Source organism: Phaethon aethereus (genome assembly GCF_964289735.1).
Source record: "Phaethon aethereus genome assembly, chromosome: 13".
NCBI lineage: Eukaryota > Metazoa > Chordata > Aves > Phaethontiformes > Phaethontidae > Phaethon > Phaethon aethereus.
In genome coordinates, this window is record NC_138589.1 from 11,281,186 (window position 1) to 11,296,610 (window position 15,425).

A 15,425-nucleotide genomic window follows, 5' to 3' on the forward strand; every position below is an offset into this window, starting at 1 on the left:
AGAATAAAAAATACTGCACTTGGAAACCTGGCTTGTGCTGCTTACACATTCTCCTACCATAACTGAAACAGCAGAAAATGTTATGTGCAAGCTTTCAATTTGTCAGTGATCACCTCTAGGAATGGGGTAATATTTGGCCTATTCCTACAAATGCTTACTGAGAAGTACCTTTCGCAGTTGGAATTTCACCTTTTTGAAGAGCGGTCCGGAGCAGGCTCCTAAGCAGCAGTTTTGTCTGCAGATGATTCTGAACCTGGGCAACATGAACATTTGTGCATTTTTGCATGACTTGCTTTAGAGGAAGGAAAGAAAAAAAAAACCACACAAACCCAATTTAAGCCAATTTTGTGTGTCATTACACATGCTTCCTTCTGCATATTTTTTTTTATTAGGCTGCGAACAGTGAGTCCAACGTTCAGCTTTGTCAAGGGCGCTCTACTTTTTCCCAATATCTTGGCTCCTGTGTAAGAACTTGATCTTGCTGACCCAATACAGGGGACCATTGCAAAAAAATCAGCAAGGATGACATCCCTTCACATTAATGGCATGTATAAATTTCTAATGCAGTGTCTCAGATGTTACAGACTATTGTTTTCCCAGCTACTGAAATATACAGAAATATATACTATAATGGTTTGTAACATTACAATAAAAATAGAGACATTTCAATTACCTCTGGCAATAAATATCTTGTTATCCAATATACCTTTATATATATAAATATATATATACTTATCCACTGTGGTGATAAAAACTGAAAATGCAAAAATTATTCAAAGACTTTTAAAAACAAAGTGGGTGGCTGAAAAATACAATGCAGGGTTTGGTTTGGTTTACTGTTAACATACAATTTTTTAATAAGTGCTAAGTAGAATAGGAAAGTAATTTTGCTGTCTACATCTCGGTACATCCCTGTTTGAGACCAGTAATCATCTGGCTGTGTAGTCACCTCCAACATACACAGAGGATTCAGTCTTCGAAAGCACTAGGAACATTCTGTTTCTGCTGAAGAATCATCCTTGTGTTCTGTTCTGAAGGCACGCTTGCAAGCATCACTGAATTCTCCAATGCAGAGTGAAGGGTTATTGAAATTAACACCACCTAATTCCTCAGCTTTTGACATCAAATTCACACTTCCTAGTTAATGTTTTGAAAGCAAGTCATCACAGCAGTCTCTTGATTGTGAAATACATGGATTTCTAGGGCTGGATAAACTAGTATTGCTGACGTTCTCTGCTGGAAGTGGCACATTAACAGTGTGTCTTCGGTGCATTAATTTACTCCTGTGAGGAACTTCTATCACGTCATCATGTTTTACAAACTCACCGCTGCATCCTGGGTCGATAATCTTAACTTTGCTCTGGTCCAGCGTTTCAACAGATTTTAACTTGGTTTTATCAAAGCTTTTAATAGCTAACTGTGAGGATAGAAAATGGTACATGAAAAGCATTGCCTACTTTCTTCATTACAAAGAAGTAAAATGAATATAGTGTTTCTTGAATATAAGTATCACATTAATTTCATAGTATTCTTTATACTGAGAACACAGACAAAGATTAAAACTGGCATACTTTGTAGGACAGTAGTTCTATTTGGTCTACATAGAGAAAACAAGAAGAGGCCAACCTGTCCCAGGCTACCTGTGAATCGGTACCAGGACTGAAAAGATAATGCAGGCATTCCAAAGCTTATTTTCACTGCACTGTCCCAGTATCACCCTAACTCTTCTGAACACCTTTTGTAAGGTGTTTGCAGGTCTCAAGGTACTTGAAATTAACAGCCATTTCTTTTCACCATTAAGAAATGTGTAAGTAGTAATACAGACAGGCTCCATCAGGCAAAGGCAAAAACTCCCTGCTTCCAGCTCTTATCTGTCAGGGAAGAGACACCCACCTTCCCCACGCCCCTTAAAGACTCTTTCTTGGTCTTTCCAACTATTCTTATTTTCCATTACCATATCCTGATTTTTCCTTTTCAGAGTGGGTGGCTCTCCTTGATTACTGGCCACTCTGCAAATGTTAAAATAACCAAGAGAAAAAAAAGAGAATCCGAGCATGCTAATGACAGATTTTATAAGATAAGAACTAAAGGCAGAAATTAAGTATGATACCCTTTAACTGAAATAATGGCAACAATCTGGAAAAGCTTCAGATTAAGATTATACATGTTTAAACCCACTAACAATTTAGCGCTGTACGACTTGTGAATTCACAAAGCCACGACAGTCGCACATGGTTAAAGTGCTATATATCATGGTCACATGCTACTTTTTTGACACCTGCTGTATTGCATGATGATGCAATATTATAAAATCTAAATTCCACATTTAATTAGTGAGATATTATCATTAATACTAGAAAAATTAATAAAACATTACAGTTTTATAGCATTAATTTGGCATTCTCAAGGCTCTTTGCAAATGTTCAATGTCCTAAGGGCTCTATGAAATAGAACAGTATTTCATTTTCTAGATGGAGATGAGTGGCAGAGTCTACATCTAATAATGGGCAGCTACCGAACTAACCTGGTAGAAAACTGTTTTCTTCTGAATAGGTTAGTTTTTCTCTTGATTTAGTATCCTGAAATAGCTTAGCAGAAGGTCCAATGAGAGTCAAAGCCAGTGTAAAGGAGAAAGAGGGAGCGTGTGCTCTGGGTGGAGAGCAGCATCCAACAGTCAGATTGGCGTAGGGTTCCATGGTACCCCCAGCCATAGATGAATTGATTACAGGTATTTGTGTCACAGCTGACAAACACAACACACTGTTTGCTATCACCCTTGCAAACAATTTCCTCCTACAAGCAGACTTAGCGTGCAACACCCCATTTTAATCTACTGAAAAATTTATCTCTTGTAAATAGAATCTCCGCTTGGCTACAGCGCTGATAAGCTGTAGAGTTTTTCAAACCTTGGTATAACCTAGATTTTGCTACACATGACACAGAAAACAAGACAGAGATGAGGCCTTCAATAAGAGGCTTAAGAGATTTCAAAGTAAGAATAAGATGTTTACAAGGTGTTATAGAGCACCACTGAAGTTTGATACAGGATGAAACATTAACAATTTAGCAAACAGGTCTGAACTTTTGGGATTCACTGACCACCACTAGTAAAAAAAAAGACTTTCCTGTTATATGTATCTGTATTAATAGCAGACAAAAAGAGAGCTGTATGATACAAATAAATCAAGCAAGTAGTTCCACTTACCTGATGCAATAACTGATAGTCAAAATTAGGGACGCTTTTATCTCTTGTTATTGTTCTCCGTAAATGTTTTGCTCTAAAAAATATTTTGAAGAAATTGAATTTAACTCTTTCCACAAAAGTCCAATCACAGAAAATCCACAAGGTGGCACTATCTCAACACAGAAAGGCTATTTTCTGACACCATCTTCACAAAATGACAGGCTACTTAGTATTTCCTGCATTTTATCACAGAATACATATTAACATTTAAAAAGATCATAGGCAACACTGAGCGAAGCACTAAGATTATATTTTTAAAGCAGTCTGGCTCTGCAATTCTTAATTTATAGTACTCCGAGTATTAATGCAAAACCAATTTTAAATACGTTTGCAAGTACTCCTTCACTGGCCAGCTTTTCCCTCCTGCTGCCCAGCACATCACTGCTGTTCACCACCAAAGAGCACGTCATGCCTAGAATGTCTGTTTGGTCATACGAATGTGCATGCCTCAGAGGATTAACATCTACTGTCAGCTTAGTCATATGTGATGTGTAACAATGCTTGACCCACTTTAGGGCTTTATTAACAGTTGTATTTCTTGTTTGCTTATGGGAAACAATAAACATACTTCTGAGGAAGCTTCTATGCTTACTTGTTAAATCTGTTAATTGATTGGACCAGTTGAAGTTGTCTGCTTATGGGATCATCGGCTTTTTCACATGGCTTAGAATTCACTAGGGGTTTAAAAGAACAGGCAGCTAAAATTACAACTGAGTCACACTTAAGAATTAAAATAACCACAGTTCTGAATGAAAAGAGATATCTACTAACATTAGATTTAAAATTTTACAGTAAAACTATAATAGCAATAACTTGAATCAGAGTCACAATTTATCTTTTTAAAGATAAATTTTAAGTTCTAAAGCATTTTAAGTCTCAGGAGTAAGCATTCTTCATCAGATTAGCATGACTGACCAAGATTCTGAAGAGACTGTGGAATTCTGGACTTTGAGGCCCTTCTTTCCAATTTTTACAAACCTGCATTAGTTCACACACAGATGCTATACCACCTCTTCATTAATATTACTCACGTCTTCTATTGTTCATATGGAACTATTCTCATAATATTTGAAAGGACTGTATCAATCCTTGGCATCAGCATGCTGTGATTAATTTTGGTTTTGCAGTAACGCAACATTCACAGTCTTTCCTAGGGAAGGAGGCAAGAGTTCTTTTGAAAAGCTTAACTAAAACTCATGGATGCTGAAATGGCCACTCCTCCTCCTCATCTTCCCCGGTTCCTGCGAGTGCAACCTCACAGCCTTCTTTCCACAGTTCTGGTGGCAGCAGGTCCTTTACTACACTGAGCTGTCTGGCTCATCGCAGAACTTGTTACAGCCCTTGCCCCAAGTTACTGAACTGTATCAGCTTGAAAGTCAATCTGAAGAACTTCTGAGCCAGCATAAGGAATGTAGTGGACAAGCAAGACGAGAAGCAGAGGGCAAGAGAGAAGAGGCAAGGATGGACCGTGAGCAACACCATCTCTTTTAAGCGGCAATAAGCCATTGTATCAGCTCAGCTGTATTTTCAAACTGTACCGTGTATCTCAACATATTTGCTTAGACTGTACTATATGCTGCCATTTACTGAAAGACATTCTATTGCAAACCATGCTTAATGGTTTAGATAGTGACCTTTGTAGCTCTTATTTTGTCCCATAACATGACAGACAGTAGCTAATGGAAGGGTCACTCCCTAACCTGTTTTAGGGCAACGTAAATGACAACTAGAGGTGATTTAATGTTTTACTTTGCACTGAAATGGACAATGATTACATAGTTAATTATATAATCTCAAATGTGGCACGTTTTTTAATTTTAAATGGTTTTGTATATAAAATTCACACACACACCCCAAAAAGGTGAAAACTGAGTTTGCGGCAATGTCATGAATATAATACAAAGTCTGCTGCATTTAGTTACAGTATATTAGGTGTTACCTGTAATAAATATGCAAAATAGTTGTCTGTTGTTTAATTATATGTAAATCAATTGTAGAAAATATTTGATGTAGTCACACATGAATTCCTAAATCCCTTTTTATTCATACCAGTGGAAATACGACACGTACCTTTTTTGCTTATCTTGATAGAAGCATGCTGTTCACACTCCTTTTCTCTCTCTGCTGATGTAGATACATAGCTTGGTGCCGTTTCCAGCAACTTAATGATATTTGAATTCTTAATTTTAAAAGTTTCCATTTTCACCATTATTAAAGAAAAAGAAAAACATCAGTACAATTTACGATTCTAGTCTATGCAGAGTGTGTTAATTAATTGCTGCCAAAACAAATGTGATGCACGCAAAAATACTTCATTATAAACACAAACTTTAAACTCTATAATTTTGAGAAAGGATAAAAATCAGCGTTCCACAAGTTGCACTGTACCAGAGTGATGATTTTGTGGTCCTGACCTATTATTTTAAACTGTATTATTTATGGTTAAGCTAATTTCCATTTAAATGGTAATACACATACTAAAATTGATTCAGTACAGAATTTTGTGGTCATTATGCTACATCTCAGAGGCTATTTAATCACAAAGATAGGGACCATGCATCAAATCATTTAAAGAGTAAAATAATTCTTTCTTTATAATTTAGTATTATATATTATGTTATTGCTATTAATAAAAGGGAAGGTCAGAGTTATCGATGACAAGATAAAAGGTATCAAAAAGCATGGTGGGCAAAAGATGCTGGGTGGAACAAGGAAGATTGCTAGCAGTGTAACTGATGAGTGAAAGGTGTTCATTTTCCTACATTCAACATTTCTTCTGCTCTCTCTGCCATTACTAGCATAGATTTTAATGTAAGTTTCATTCATGTATGTGCTCTCACTCTTCCTAGACTCATCCTTTTCATCTAGGATAACTTATTTCAGAGCACAACCGGTTTCATATACAATGGGTATCATATGGTACATTGGACAATAAACAGGCATCTTGGTCTTTATATCATGCATAACTGCTAAATACGGAAGTCTTGGCAAATACGGCTGTGACAAACAGTTATATTTGTTTTCTTTCTTATATTATGCATATGGAACTTTAGGAAAAATCTAACCTTAGAAATGAGCTTTCTGCACTCACCGGCTCAGCACAGTCTGCAGGGGTGCAGTTCCTTTCGTTCCTTATGTGTGTCATTGCACCATTCTGAAGTAGCAAGTCTACCAGAGCTTCATTCTTTCCTATCACGGCCTCGTGCAGTGCTGTATTTCCTTTGGCGTTAGAAAGGTTAACAGAAGCTCCATGCTGGACAGCAAGCAAGATAAAATTGAAGTTATAAAAACAGAGTAGCATGAAAAGGAGGTAGCACATCACTATTCTGTTTTTCTCTCCTTTTATTTTCAATGTATGAATGAGGACAATGCAACAGAAGTCTCGTAGCTGTATACAAACGCAGAAAGCATATGCTAGCAATCACCAGCTCAGCAATAAGCCACCTGATCATAGTAGTTCCTCTTCTCTCACAGCCACAGTTTCACGGATCAGCTAATTTCATTTTTGCATGTATCTACTACATGTTCCAAGTTTAAGAGATATTGAAAAGAAACAAATAACAAAAAATGCAAAAAACCCTATGCGATAGAATCATAAGCAAGCAAACCTAAGACCTGTCATGAAAAAGTTCCATAAAAACAGCTAGCTGTACAATAGTAAAGTAATATTTATCTAATAAAAGTCCACGAAGAGAAGGGTTTGAAAGGAATGAGATAACAAATACTCTTTTTTTTTTTTCCCCCTGAGTAGTTTTGACAGAGAAATGCATAACTAAAAATACTGATCCTGAATACTGGAGAATCACAAATATCACGTAAGAAATACTATAGTGAACATTCTGTTCTCTGTGATCTTACCTGTAACAACAAGGCAGTAGTCTCATACTGACCATTCAAGCATGCATAAATTAAAGGAGTATTTCCATATATATCCTTTTTATTTTGTTTAGCATTGTAATCCATCAGACACTTCACCACCTATTGAAAGAAGTAACAACTCTTTAATTTAAGATACCAGCTAACCATAATCACGCAGTGAAAGCCCCCCTCTTTTTTATTTTTTCGAAATCTAGAATTGAAGAGATGGAAAAAAAAAGGATGGAGAAAACAAGTCTCATCTTTGCCAAATGGATGATAACCACAAGCATCTCTTCCTATCGTACTCATTTTCATATATTACCACACACTTTTAAAAAAAAATCTTAATCAACTGGAAGAAAGGCCAGAAAATAAAACATGAGGTATGTGAAAAACACACATACTCAGTAACTTAAAATATAAAAAACAAAATCCCACAGAAACAGTATCCTTTCCCCCTTTCCAAACTCATCAGAATGCCTGGAAAGAGTTCTTTATGTTGTAAATACCTCATGACCTAACCTTCATTAACCCACAATCTTCAATTGTAGCCTCATATTCTTCTTGCTTCCCTAGTGCTTTGCCTCCCCATCATTTTCATAATTATCTCTCGGTTTTTTTCCTCTTGCAGTTCTCAGCTCCTTATTCTTAAAAGCCTAGTTTTCCACTTTCCTGCAAATTCCCATTTGCCTGTCTGCACCTGCTTTTTCATGATCGCTATTTTTTCCCTCTCATTTACTCTACTTCCTGTATTAATATCCTCCCCTCACTAGCTCGTGCTTCTCCTTCACTGCTTATGCTTCCCTGACTTCAAGTCAGGGATGAGGTTATCTGCTACCCTCAGAGCTCCACTTGGCTCTTAATCTACTTAAATGAGTTGCTCCATTGAAGATAAGTAAATATTTAATACTGTGGCTACTGAAGATACCAAGTCTTGCATCAACAGATATACACATAATCTCCTTGAACAGAAGGGACAGAGAGAAAATACACAGGAAGATTCAGCTGCACAAGGTATTTCTAAAGTAGCTATTGGCAGCACTTTCATTAAACCATTATTTTAGGTGATTTAGAAAGAAAAGGTATCTACTGAAACTGTTTCAGTCAAAAGATCCCCTTTCCATCTGGAGATTTTAGACATTGATAGAAAAAACAGAATCACCAAACTAATTTTCACTGTTACTGGTTTAGTCTTGTTGAAAATTTCACAAAACGGCTTTTTGTTGGTCATTAAGTGTTAAATAGCTTGCATTTATGAAGAGGCTCAGTTACCTGGAAGTGACCTTTCTGGCAAGCTAGGTGAAGAGGAACTGCATGTTTTGCATTCTTGGCACTGATACTGGCTCCGTGTTTCAACAAGAGAGAGGCAAGTTCAGAGTGTCCATGCAGTGCAGCCATATGCAATGGTGTAAAACCATCTTGGTTTGAAACGTTTACTCCAAGTCCATGAGCAGAGATCCTTGCAAATTTCTGTTGAGGAAAATACACAACAAAACTATGTAAAAAAGTGGACAAATAACTGCTAAGTATACACAAAACAGGTAGACAGACCTTACAAGAACTTCTGCTACGGAGACTAATTTGAGACCTTCAGGAAAAGAGTTAGTAAACCAGAGCAGCTTGGTACCATTTTTCAACAGAACAATGAGTTTTATTTTTCCCTCTTCTCTTCCAACATGATAGCTTCATACGGAAGAATTCCAGGTATTCATCATACCATTCATATTTCATATTCATCATTCATATTCCAGTATTCATCATACTAAAAAGAGGCTAAAGCAGCACAGGCTGAGATGGAGTAAAACTCTTAATTTTTACATAGCTGTTAGGATGCTCTTGTTTATGGAGAGTAAGTGTTAATACTATGAATTAGTTATTTTCATTTATAAAGACATTTATGCTCTTGGAGACAAACACTACACACCTATTTTACTGCTACGTGGAGCTCGAGGTATTAAGGATAAAAACTAAAATTAATTTTATTCATGTGGAAGTGACACTGGCCCAGAGAACAGAGTCCAGACAAGGAACACAGCATCTAGAACACAGCTTACACAGCAATACAGAACATCCCTTTTTACTCCTGTTGCAAACTGTGTAGGTGCCTAACATTTACAGCCGTAGACAATCTCTTATTCTGCCTATCCTCACTGTGCTTTTTAAATGTGTGCCTACCTAATACAGTGGTGAAGATTAGTTAACAAGTTCCTTCTACTTTGCATTCAGTAGGCAAGTAAATTCCACAATATCTGTGGAATCAATACTGTTACCAATAAAAGGAGCTTTACGGCCTCAGGCTCTGGGATCTTTAGCACACTGTCTCTGTACACAGGGTACACGGACACGTGCTGTCAGGGAACACAGCACAGTGTGAACGTGCAGCATTTAAGGACAACTAGCATACTCTTAGCCTGCACAAAATAAACATAAAGTTAGCAGTAACGAATTTAGAAGTTGTTAAGTTAAGCTATCCCACATTTTCTCTGTTAAGTCATATGCATACTATTACCTCAAAGTAGACTATACACTGAAAATTTATACTTTGGTTTATTTTGCAGTGACTTATCCAGTTACGTATACCTTCAGACACAATAAACCATTTTCTTCCTGAAAGGCAAGTAATTGGTTTTCTATTTCCAAGAAGCTGGGATCATTCCTTATTTAAATTTTTAAAAAAGTGTGTTGTAAAGACTAACTCTCCTCTACAGTCCATGATAAATAAGGGGAAAGGAGGTCTTTGCAATTGAAAACGAAGTCTTTGCAATTATATTTAACCTCTGAAGAGGTTTTAGATATGGCTTGTATAAAAGATGTCATGGCATTAAAAAAAAGACTTTATCAGCATTACATTGACTATAGGATTAGCAGGTATTACTTGCTAAACTGATTACTAACAGATCAGTGGATACTCTGTGACAGTTAGCAACGTAAACTGTAAAAGAGAACCAGGAAAAACTGAGGCTTAGAAAAAGATTTTTCCTACTTATTCAAAGTTGTCCAAACCTTAGAATATGTGCACTGCTGTCATTAAAGGCAAACTGCAAAGTTTTTTCACTCCATTAGATATTGAGGAAGTCTTTGAACACTGTTACTGTATCCAAAATTTTCTACAGTTCAATTAAAAAGAGAACAATTTCATGACATCAGATGAACTCTTGTTATGATCTGTATACTATTTACTCACTTCTTAGACAGAAACAGAGGTGTTGGGCAATATAAATGCTATTTCCCTAGACCTAAAAGTTACATTACAAGAATATAAAGTATTCTTTTTACAGAATGAATATTCCAACCTTTTGTGCTGGCCCACATTTTGAGCACTGGCATAATGGATGGCAGAATTCTGGTTTTGATGTACCGACTGTGTCATTCTCTTCTTCTAAGTCTTCTTCCATCCATTCCAAGAGATAACGCACCTGGCATAAAAAGCAAGTCCTCCTTTATAGAGTCCAAAAGTTCCATGTCCTAATAAATTTGCACATGTAGACAAGTAAGCTTTTACAAACATGCACTTGTGAATATCTCCGGGAGAATATACAGCTACCTCCTGGCATCAGCTGCCCATAGGCCAAACTAAAAAAATCAGATGTTATTGTTGACAAAGCAGCTAGAAAGTTCACCAAGTATAGCAGTGAAATAAATTATAAATGACTTCCTGCTGCCTAATCAAGACTTCAGTCTTCACCTATTCTCAAACCCTCCAAATCCTTTTAGCTCAAATGATTTGTGCCAGCTCATACCAATGCGAATGTTGTTTCATATTTTGCTTTAACAAACCTAAGAAGTGACAAGGATGACGATAACCCATTTAACCAATATCCAAAACTTTTCTTAGGTCTGTCACTTCCCAGGAGCTTAACAGTTTCACTTTTGCCTCAATGTACAATGCCTCATTTTTGAGGAAGAGAGGGGCCCTTCAGTGAAGACAGTCTTAGAGCATTCATCTGCAATTTGCACACAGCGATGCTTACTGCATGTTAATTTTATATTACATTTTATGCAACAAAAAACACTGTTTAAGAAATACATTTTACTTTGAAATTCATTAATCCACTGTAAACGAAAGACATCTTAGAATTAGCAGTGGCTGTGTTAAGTCTCCATTATTACACCATCTGGCAATGTTAAGCCTGACATCTACCTGGTGTATCATTCCGAGTTTGTATTATGCTCAATGAGACAAGTCTTTCCGAAACTCAGGACAGAAGTGGGAATTCAGCTGGTCTCATAATGCAAGGAATAATACATTGACAGCCACCTTTTTCTAAGCGCATGAAAAGGGCTAACATCACAGCACTCAAAAACCAAGAGAGAAGGAAGCTCACACAAGGCTCTGGTGTGTAGAGGCTAGATCTGCCGGAGCTCCTGCAGATCTTCTGGGGCTTCCCAGACACAGCAAGTTACAGGATTACATAGCGGGTATGAAGCTGTAACACGTGTCATCTTGCAAAGGGTCTTCCTTTTACTCTTCCTTTTTTTTTAATTTATATCAGCTTTTAAGACAGCTGTCAAAAGAGGTACCATTGTCCTGTGACCATGAGGAAAGATTAGCCCTTTGCCTCCCACTGAACAGTGCCACGGAGCAAAATCGAGGAACCACTGTCTGCTGAAACTGAGATCGAGTATCTTCGCTGGATTTGGGGGTTGGGTTTGATGCCACAGAACGGGACCAATCCAACAGCTGTACAGATGCTAGTCAAGCAGGGAATGGGGAGAAAGGAATTTCCTGCAGGTCCCTCGCACTGTATTTGCTCTCCCCTTGTCAGCAAGTTCTGCTTCTTACCATTAAGGTAGCTCAGGGAAACCAAACACACATCAATAATCTATCTAATTAAACAGATGCAGCCAGAATAAATCCTAGGACCGCTAGTAAGGCCCAAATACCTGATTCTGAATTATAATATAATTGAGACAGAATGCTGAAAATTGAGACAGGGATATTTCTCACAGGGAATATTGCTTCCCTGCAAATTCCATGCTGTTCTCTGGAGTAAAAAGAAATCTTCTCTCAAGCTTGTCCGTTTACAGAAGGCCAGATCAGTGAAGGTTTACTATTTGCTACATTTGTATATGTCTAAAATAAATATTACTGTCACTTCACTTCCCCCTTTCCCTGCAGACTGACCAAGACTCTCACAACTGACACTTTCTCCTTCTATCACAGCTCAATACTGCTGCTCTCACTATCCAAACACGTCACTCTCAACATACTAATACCAGTGTCTCACCAAAAGTCTGAACATGCATACCTCTTTATAGTTACAGTGGAACAGCCATTTTGGGGGATTTTAAAGTTTTTTTAGTAAGAAGGTTAAATGTACTTTTAAGCAGACTCACAGTGAAGCATCTAAGGGAATTGTCCATAATCTCTCTTTGCCAGGTAACTTGTCATCTAAAGCCTTCTTTACATCGCAGAGTAACCCTTCCTGGAATATTCAGCAGAGCACTCCGGGAGCACTGTACCCTGGGTGCCAGACTTTCAGCTGCTCTACAACATTTATTTTATACAAGAGATTTGCTTTTTTTTGTGGTGGATTTGCACATATCCATTCCACCAGAAGAGTCAAGACTAGCTGGGTGGAAGGAATTTCAGAACAGTGCCTATCCAGTATTCTACACTGAGACAAAGTCATTTCTTCCTTAATACCGTTAACAGTGGTTTCACCAATCTCTTCTCAAACACTTTTAACAGAAGAGGTCCTGTAACCTCCCAGGTCTGTTCTAGTGTTATCCCACTCTAATAAAAGGGTGGGGGTTTTTTATTCGCTTGTTTTTTAAATCTCTTTGTTGGAAGCTGAATGGTTCATCTGTCGCTAAAGAGCCATGGCATACACCTGACCATCAAATCCAATCACTAAGAATGAAAGACTGAAAACTGATGTTAAGCAGTATTGACTACTTCTATAGCAAACTTTACTGACTTAGAGCCATATAAAGGCTTTGTTCAAAGCAATATCCAATGGGCTAAGACAACTCTTAATAGTGAACACCAATAATGGAGCTACAACAATTTTTACCAATTCAGTAACCACTAAACACGTAAAAAGTACAGTTTGAAAACCACCCCCAAAAACCTGCTGCGTAACTTTGAAACATATTTTGGGAATAATCTTAATCTTTTCTATACAGATATTCCCTCCATACTGTCCCAAAATATTTCTTTCTCACTATATACACAGAAAATTTAGCAAAGTGGGCTAAATTTTGTTTTCAAAATGTAGAATTGGTTGCCATTGAGACAGCTAATTAAAATAACTGTCATTGATTAACACCATTATCTCCAATCTAAAGCATACTTGCTTTTGAAGTCTGCAGGTGCTACAACGATGACAAAGGTTGTTGTCTGGCTTCCTGAACAATCACAGCATAATTTTGTGTTTTTAAAATCTTCCAGTTTCATAGCACTTTTTTGTAATGCCTCCTCATGCAAAGCTCAGTTGGCTGGCACAGTGGAAAACTACAACAGCACTAATGACCCTCAGGCTGTCAGAACAAGGTAAGAGTTTTTAACTAACTGTGGGGTTTTTTAATAGGTATGCAAGTTGTAACCTTTGCCATGCAAATGGACAATTCTCTTTATAATGAACAGTTTTACATGAACCTGAGTAATGTAGAAAGTAAAGCCGCAAAAAAAAAGTGACTCTGTCATGTGAACACATAAATAAGTTAGATTTTTATATGCTTTTCCGATATCTGTTGAGCAGCGTTAGATACTCATTTTCCAGCAAATTATAGCACCATATTTAGTTTTCTTTAAATATTTTCATGATGCAGTTTAGATTTTCACAAAGTCTGTGAAAAGTTAATTGTAATACATTCATGTTTACTACTTGCCAGGAAGATAGTAAGTATCAACATTGTATATATTGCTGCTTCTTGAAATGACTTAAGGGCTGACCTGGAAACAATTACTAAGATTAAGTTACATTGTAAATTAGGATGATGATATTTACTTAACAACTGAACAGTTCTCTCTTCTATCAGTTGATAAATTAATTTGTTTCTATCATCTAACTGGAATAAAAGATGAGAGGCTCAATACTAACATGGTATGTATTTTGTGACACAGATCATCTATTCTATTACGACTGTGTGATTCTTCATTAGCATCTGTAACTCCTGGTACATATCACCTAACCAAATTTTTCAGAACATGTACCAGCAGAGAAACGCTGCATTCTCACATGGGTTCATGATTTTGTTCTGTGAACTACAAAATAATTAAGAAATGTACAGCCTTATACATCTTTCCAAAGACAAAACTTCTAAAGATTTCTGTGTCATCTTCAATTTTTCAGTGGAATGACATTAGAAGCACCTTATTGTTTAAATTCGCAGGAATAAAGGGCAATAGAAACTAAAAAAATATTTCGAGACAGGTAGTATGTCACAGCACTGCCACTTGAGCATGTGCATCAATTCACACATCGGGAAAGATACAATGCTGTGACCTAGGAACAAGCAACTGGGAATAATAAGGCTTTCGATTGGATTTGCTGTCAAAAATCAGGTTTACCCAAAAACTCATCTATTTTGCCTTTTTTTTGTTGTTTTGTTTTGTTCTGATTGCATATCCAGTCCAATGTTGTGACTTTGGTATATGTATCTTTTTACAACTTTGCAATGCACCATGCTTCCCATCTAAGAACAGCATTTGACAGTGTAGCTTGAGCACCACCTGCAAGCACATAAATCGCTCTTTCCCACAATATTTCTTTTCAACATGCCTGCCCTGAATGTTGTTCTTTCCAAGTTCTTTGCATCTCCTGGAGGTGACTATGCATACATTTTTAAATGACAGACCTTCACAAAGAATTATTCAATTTAAAGTAATTTCTTTAGTGCAAGAGATCATGGAAATGTCAAAATAATGGGCCTTAAAGCACTGTAGGTAAAATAATCTGGGACATGGAGTGAATATTCTTTGCAGAAAATGAGCTGAATTTGATTAATTGTTGCTGAAGGAAGGTATTACCCAAAGCATTCTTCACTTAATACTAATTACTAATAATTTCCTCAATTTGAATGAGGTAAATTGGAATTCAGCAATATTCAACAGCCATGCTAAGACTCACCATTTCCAGATCTCCGTCAGCAACTGCTCTTAGGAGTTTTTCCACCTATGTATGAAGAAAATTTGTTTGCTTTGTTAGTATTGGTATTAAGCTGTACACAGAAAATCCTGTCTCCTTTACTAACCTCCTAAGCTCATGTGGTAGGATTACTGCTGGCCCATTTCATATTTGTTGATAAAGTTTTAAAGAACCATCTTCCTTTATGAAATACAAAAGCTGTGCAAGGCCTGTGGCCATTTGATGGTTCC

The 15,425-nt window shown here is 37.0% G+C and overlaps 1 protein-coding gene across 1 annotated transcript in view; it reads right to left on the reverse strand.

Moving 5' to 3' along the window:
• Positions 1 to 1,141: 1,141 nt before the first annotated feature.
• Positions 1,142 to 15,425, reverse strand: part of ANKRD27 (ankyrin repeat domain 27) — a gene marked incomplete at its 3' end in the record, with an annotated part of 33,795 nt that continues 19,511 nt past the window's right edge. Inside the window, exons 20-28 of the mRNA XM_082005890.1 lie at positions 15,178 to 15,222; positions 10,396 to 10,518; positions 8,375 to 8,572; positions 7,103 to 7,222; positions 6,336 to 6,497; positions 5,315 to 5,423; positions 3,837 to 3,918; positions 3,206 to 3,278; positions 1,142 to 1,417 (exon numbers count right to left, since the gene is read on the reverse strand). Of these exons, the coding sequence (XP_081862016.1) occupies positions 1,142 to 1,417; positions 3,206 to 3,278; positions 3,837 to 3,918; positions 5,315 to 5,423; positions 6,336 to 6,497; positions 7,103 to 7,222; positions 8,375 to 8,572; positions 10,396 to 10,518; positions 15,178 to 15,222 (1,188 nt within the window). The remainder of the gene's footprint in view (positions 1,418 to 3,205; positions 3,279 to 3,836; positions 3,919 to 5,314; positions 5,424 to 6,335; positions 6,498 to 7,102; positions 7,223 to 8,374; positions 8,573 to 10,395; positions 10,519 to 15,177; positions 15,223 to 15,425) is intronic.